The following is a 7,500-nucleotide window of genomic DNA, read 5'->3' on the forward strand; positions in this document are numbered from 1 at the left end:
CAGGGACTTTCCCCACTCAACATTCCAGTGTGTGTGTGTGCTGTCCCGAGGCTTTTGGCTTATCAGACAAAAAGTAGGGACGTGGAAAAGGGAAGAAGAGAGGAAGAAGGAGAGAGAATGCAAGACATTACATTGCATTTACCCATGTTCTATCTAGCTCTATATATCTCTATCACACACACACAATTCTTGGTCCCTCTCTTCCTCTCCTTTTCTTTCCAGTCTCTCCTCTCACCCCCTCGCTCCCCAAGGCTAAGCCCCGCCCCAGACCCTGACTTCCTGCCTCTTTCATCTCTAAGCCTATCACAGCTGTCTCGTTCATCTCTGAACCTATCACAGCTGCCACTTTCATCTCTGAGCCTATCACAGCTGCCACTTTCATCTCTGAGCCTATCACAGCTGCCACTTTCATCTCTGAGCCTATCACAGCTGCCTCTTTCATCTCTGAGCCTATCACAGCTGCCTCTTTCATCTCTGAGCCTATCACAGCTGCCTCTTTCATCTCTGAGCCTATCACAGCTGCCTCTTTCATCTCTGAGCCTATCACAGCTGCCTCTTTCATCTCTGAGCGTATCACAGCTGAGCGGAAGGAAAAGGGCTTTCCCCTACAAGCCAGAAAGAAGGAACGAAAGAGAAGACAAAGAGGCATAAGTAGCTGATGTTGAAGGGAAAAGTACACCAGATAGGATGAGAGAGCGGGACAGCAAGAGACAGAGAGAAGAGAAGGAAAGAGGGATGACGTTTTCAGACAGACAGATAGAGGGATGGAGGAAGAGAGAAAGAAAAGCGAGAGCGAGAAGAGAAGAGAGGGATGGAGGGAGGACTGCTCCACTTGATCCCTGAGCTTCCAGGAAGCCAAGAATTCAAAATCTGGAAAAGCACTCTCTCAGTAGCAAACACACACACCGATAGAGCAAAGGTTTGTTTCCCCCCCATTTTGCCTGAAGTGGTCCGAAGAGTTTCAGGCTTCAGTGAACTGGCAGACCAAACATACTGTACAGGACAGGGGACGCAGGGGTCAGAGAGAGAGGAAGTGGGTTCACCCAGAATGTGGTCTCTCCTCTCCCTCTCCAATTCAATTCAAGGTCTTTATTGGCATGGGAAACATATGTTAACATTGCCAAAGCAAGTCAAGTAGAGATAAGAAACAAAAGTGAAATAAACAATAAAAATGAACAGTAAACATTATGCTCACAAAAGTTCCAAAAGAATAAAGACATGTCAAATGTCATATTATGTCTATATACAGTGTTGTAATGATGTGCAAATAGTTAAAGTACAAAAGGGAAAATAAATAAACATAAATATGGGTTGTATTTACAGTAGTGTTTGTTCTTCACTGGTTGACCTTTTCTTGTGGCAACAGGTCACAAATCTTGCTGCTGTGATGGCACACTGTGGTATTTCACCCAGTAGATATGGGAGTTTATCAAAATCGGAAAAGTTTTCAAATTCTTTGTGGATCTGTGTAATGTGAGGGAAATGTGTGTCTCTAATATGGTCATACATTGGGCAGGAGGTTAGGAAGTGCAGCTCAGTTTCCACCTCATTTTGTGGGCAGTGTGCACATAGTCTGTCTTCTCTTGAGAGCCAGGTTTGCCTACAGTGGCCTTTCTCAATAGCAAGGCTATGCTCACTGAGTCTGTATATAGTCAAAGCTTTCCTTAATTTTGGGTCAGTCACAGTGGTCAGGTTTTCTGCCACTGTGTACTCTCTGTTTAGGGCCAAATAGCATTCTAGTTTGCTCCGTTTTTTGTTAATTCTATCCAATGTGTCAAGTAATTATCTTTTTGTTTTCTCATGATTTAGTTGTCTCCAAAGATCATGCAAACAGAACCACACTCACTCAGACAGCCCATGCCCTGTGGGCCCAAATACCATTACACACCATCTGGAGAGGTTTTTCATTCTCATGGTGACAGCTTTCCCAAACCTAGTGGAACCCAACGCACTACACACACACACACACACACACACACACACACACACACACACACACACACACACACACACACACACACACACACACACACACACACACACACACACACACACACACACACACACTTGCACACTAAGCCTACCCAACACTAAGCCCTCCCAACACTGAGCCCTCCCAACACTAAGCCCTCCCAACACTAAGCCTACCCAACACTGAGCCCTCCCAACACTAAGCCCTCCCTACACTAAGCCTACCCAACACTGAGCCCTCCCAAAACTAAGCCTATCCAACACTGAGCCCTCCCAACACTAAGCCCTCCCAACACTAAGCCTACCCAACACTGAGCCCACCCAACACGAAGCCTACCCAACACTGAGCCTACCCAACACTGAGTCCTACCCAACACTGAGCCTACCCAACACTGAGCCTACCCAACACTGAGCCCTCCCAACACTAAGCCCTCCCAACACTAAGCCCTCCCAACACTAAGCCCTCCCAACACTATGCCTACCCAACACTAAGCCCTCCCAACACTAAGCCCACCCAACACTAAGCCCTCCCAACACTAAGCCCTCCCAACACTAAGCCCTCCCAACACTAAGCCCACCCAACACTAAGCCTACCCAACACTGAGCCTACCCAACACTAAGCCTACCCAACACTAAGCCTACCCAACACTGAGCTTACCCAACACTAAGCCCACCCAAGCTCCCTGGGTGTAAATGTGTTTCCTGGATGAGAAGTTGGCATTGAACCAGATTACAACTAAACCAGGTAAAGACAACACCATGACTATGACGTCATCTTTAACTTATCTGGACATTTAAATCAGATAAAGATGTATTTTCCTGGTTGCTAAAAAGATGTGGACAAAACGTCCTTTTGCAACCAGAATACAACCTGATTCATTGACTGCAACCAGTTTTGCGCGCAGGGTAATTACAGTACAACATACCATATGTTACATACAACTGGCTTAGAGAAAGATAGAGAACGAGAGAGCGATAGATAAAGAGAGATAGAGAAGGATATAGAAAGAGAGAGAAAGAGAGATATGGGAAAGGTCTGACGTGTCGGTGAGAGAGAATCAAAGAGTTTCTTGGCTTTGAGCAGATGGCACACACATCAATGGGGCAAGTGGAAGGGGCCACAACAGCCGCCCTGCTCAGGAAATACATTAAACTATACCCGCATTGCAACTGGCGCTCTGCACAGGAAATACTTTAAACTACATTACCCACACTGCAACAGCCACTCTACTCAGGAAATACTTTAAACTACATTACCCACACTGCAACAGCCACTCTACTCAGGAAATACTTTAAACTACATTACCCACACTGCAACAGCCACTCTACTCAGGAAATACTTTAAACTACATTACCCACACTGCAACAGCCACTCTACTCAGGAAATACTTTAAACTACATTACCCACACTGCAACAGCCACTCTACTCAGGAAATACTTTAAACTACATTACCCACACTGCAACAGCCGCTCTACTCAGGAAATCATTTCAACTACATTACCCACACTGCAACAGCCGCCCTGCTCAGGAAATACTTTAAAGTACATTACCCACTACATTACCCATACATGTAACAGCAATTCAACAGCAAAAGCCTACAGATGTCACACACATAAATCTATTATCCCGCCAGCTCTAGGATGGCTGTGGCAAAAGCACACACACACACGCACACATACATTCCAGAGCATGGTGCTTTCACACACACTCTATAGTCACTGCCTTTGATGTGAGTGTGGGAACGTTCGGGGAGGGAGAGAGGGAGAGAGGAGAGAGTGATAGGGGAGAGAGGGGAGAGAAGGTAAGGGGAGAGAGGGGAGAGAAGGTAAGGGGAGAGAGGGGAGAGAAGGTAAGGGGAGAGAGGGGAGAGAAGGTAAGGGGAGAGAGGGGAGAGAAGGTAAGGGGAGAGAGGGGAGAGAAGGTAAGGGGAGAGAAGTTAAGGGGAGAGAGGGGAGAGAAGGTAAGGGGAGAGAGGGGAGAGGAGGTAAGGGGAGAGAGGGGAGAGAGGGGAGAGAGTGATAGGGGAGAGAGGGGAGAGAAGGTAAGGGAAAATAGTTAAGTGGATCAAAAACTAGTGGCATAACATTTTTATATTATTGGTCCACGGGACCCTTCATTATCTTTATGAGAATACAGGAAGGAACTTGGTTGGGAAGTACCGGGATACCGGTCACCGGTATTGAACCCTAGACAGAGCGAGGGGAAACGAGTGAGTGAGATAGAGACTCTGTCTTGAAGAATCTGTCTTTGGACAGTGCAGTATATTGGATGGTGCAGTCAGAGCAGTGTGTGTACCACAGTACTGTAGTTAAACAGAGGTTACTTTATATAAAACTCCAGTCTCTGTAATACACACACACACACAGACACACAGACACACACACACACACACACACACACACACACACACACACACACACACACACACACACACACACACACACACACACACACACACACACACCACACACACACACACACACACACACACACACACACACAGCTCTGAGGTCTCAGTAATCACACTATAAAGAACAGCTCAACTGGTCTTCAAACACACTGCTTCACCCCAACTCTCAATAAACCCAGTGACCTGAGCGTGTGTGTGTGTGTGTGTGTGTGTGTGTGGTCGTAGTGGGGGGTCTGTTCCAGTGACCTCTCCTGTCTGCTTCCTCAACCTGAGCGTGCAAAGCAACACCCCCTATACACACAGACACACTGTCTAACCCTAAATCCTGTCGCATGCTATCTAATCCAAACACTTCCTGCATATATTATGAGGAGATTTAGAGAAGTTTTTATTCGTTCTTGTGTTGGGCAGTTGTTTTTTTCCCCGCTGTTCTTTTTCTCTCGAGACAAGTCCAAGTTCAGTAGCTGAAGTCTACCTCCCTTCGTCTGTGATAGGTCAACGGTAAAGATGGGAACTATGGATGGGATTGTTCTATGAAGTGTTTGTTGTCATTCAAAGTGAGACGACTAGTTTTCATGCACATTTTGTTAACTTGTGAAATATTGCACCAAATGTCTTAGGTGTAAAATTGCACGACTGGGGCCTCCCGAGTGGCCATGTGGTCTAAGGTACTGCATCGCAGTGCTAGCTGTGCCACTAGAGATTCTGGGTTCATGTCCAGGCTCTGTCACAGCCGGCCACGACCAGGAGACCTATGGGGCGGCGCACAATTGGCTCAGCGTCGTCCGGGTTAGGGAGGGTTTGGCCGGCAGGGATGTCCTTGTCCCATCGTGCACTAGCGACTCCTGTGGCGGGCCGGGCGCAGTGTACGCTGACCGGGTCACCAGGTGTACGGTGTTTCCTCCGACACATTGGTGCGGCTGGCTTCTGGGTTGGATGTGAAATGTGTCAAGAAGCAGTGCGGCTAGGTTGGGTTGTGTTTCAGAGGACGCATGGCTCTCGACCTTCGCCTCTCACGAGTCCGTACGGGAGTTGCAGCGATGAGACAAGACTGTAACTACCAACTGGATACCATGAAATTGGGGAGAAAAAGAGGTAAACATTTTTTTTATAATAATTGCACGACTGAGACCTCTGTAAAAACACAAAAAATGTATTACAGATTTCTTGATTTATCTAAGATTAATTCTGACTAAAAATCGTCTGTCCTTGGTTGCTCGGCTGGAGTGGTGTAAAGCTCGCCGCCATTGGACTCTGGGGCAGTGGAAATGCTTTCTCTGGAGTGATGAATCATGCTTCACCATCTGGCAGTACAACGGACAAATCTGGGTTTGGAGGATGCCAGCAGAACGCTACCTGCCCAAAGTAGTGTCAACTGTAAAGTGCCAACTGTAAAGCATAGTGCCAACTGTAAAGTGCCAACTGTAAAGCATAGTGCCAACTGTAAAGTGCCAACTGTAAAGCATAGTGTCAACTGTAAAGCTTGGTGGAGGAGGAATAATGGTCTGGGGCTGTTTTTCATGGTTCGGGCTATGCGCCTTAGTTCCAGTGAAGGGACAATTTAACGCTACAACATGCAATGACATTCTAGACTATTCTGTGCTTCCAACTTTATGGCAACAGTTTGGGGAAGGCCTTTTCCTGTTTCAGCATGACAATACCCCTGTGCACAAAGCGAGGTCCATACAGAAATGGTTTGTCGAGATCGATCGTTGTGGAAGAACTTGACAGGCCTACACAGAGCCCTGACCTCACCTATGGGATGAACTGGAATGCCGACTGCAAGCCAGGCCTAATCGCCCAACATCAGTGCCCGATACCACTAATGCTCTTGTGGCTGAATGGAAGTCCCCGCAGCAATGTTCCAACATCTAGTGGAAAGCCTTCCCAGATGAGTGGAGGCTGTTATAGCAGCAAAAGGGGGGACCAACTCCATATTAATGCCCATGATTTTGGAATGTTCGACGAGCAGGTGTCCACATACTTTTGGTCATGTAGTATATTTCAGTCTTCTGTCATGTATATAAAGGGTAATATTGAAATGTAAACTCAAAATGTAATACATTTCATCTCTATATCTGACATGGTACCAGGTGTCTTCTTTTTAAGCCCATAACCATGTGTGTGAGGTGTATACTTTTGCTTCATAGTAGATTTGGTTAAGACTACCAAGAAACACTGTGTGGCCCTGATTCAGCCCACTGCAGTGAAAGGTAATTAATGGAGTATGCGACCACAGACGTTGGCTTTGGCCTAGCCAAGTTCTGCTAGGAGCAAACAGAACCTAGTCTGCAAGTGCCTTAACCCATACACTGTCTGGCCCAACCTGTACCTGACACTGGTCTGGAAACCTATCCTACCCACTCAGAGACTCTGGCAGTACAACCTGCCTGTCTGTCTGTCTGGATGTCTGTCTCTTTGGCCTCTGACAAAAGCTCTGAGACCTAATTGAATTACACACTGGGTAGAGGATGGGGGGTGCGGTAATTAGCTAGAATAACATAGAGGGGGTAGAGGAGGGGGGCTGTCTGAGCCAAGACTGTACTGTCTGAAAGAGACCCTTCATCAGAGAGAGGGGGGGGGGGGGGGGAGAAAGAGAGAGAAAGACAAAGGCCCTATTCAGGGAGGGAGATTTACATCTCACTCTGTTGTGATGTCATCAGAGTGAGACACACCCTTGGAGTTACAGGAATCCCCCTGGTCTATAATAGCTTGTTATATACCAGCATGTTTAAAGTACAACACAAGCCATCGAATATCACACACACACACACACACACACACACACACACACACACACACACACACACACACACACACACACACACACACACACATCTAGCTAAGCACAGTGTTGTGATGTCAACAGAGAACAGGGATGAGGTCATCAAAACGAGACAGGTGTAACTGGGGCTTAGGGTTGTGATGTCATAAGCGTGCGACCTACCCTGGATGCATTGCAGCGAGCCGTCCTCCGCTCTGATGGTGAAGGTCTCCCCTGGATTCACCTGTACCAGGATCACCTGCCGAGACCAGAGAGACAGATCAGACAAAACACAACGATAACAGACCAGTTCAGTCACAGCATATCGATCACAGACATACATGAGAAGGAATC

General features: G+C 47.1%; 1 protein-coding gene across 4 annotated transcripts in view; it reads right to left on the minus strand.

Moving 5' to 3' along the window:
- The window catches only part of fndc3ba (fibronectin type III domain containing 3Ba), a 117,254-nt gene that overhangs the window by 80,497 nt on the left and 29,257 nt on the right, over positions 1-7,500 (minus strand). For all 4 annotated transcript variants that reach the window (XM_045697721.2, XM_045697723.2, XM_045697725.1 and 1 more), the window contains exon 3: positions 7,330-7,405. In XM_045697721.2, the coding sequence (XP_045553677.1) occupies positions 7,330-7,405 (76 nt within the window). The remainder of the gene's footprint in view (positions 1-7,329; positions 7,406-7,500) is intronic.

The sequence above is a fragment of the Salmo salar genome, chromosome 16 (genome assembly GCF_965601325.2).
Source record: "Salmo salar chromosome 16, fSalSal1, whole genome shotgun sequence".
In the NCBI taxonomy this organism is placed as follows: domain Eukaryota; kingdom Metazoa; phylum Chordata; class Actinopteri; order Salmoniformes; family Salmonidae; genus Salmo; species Salmo salar.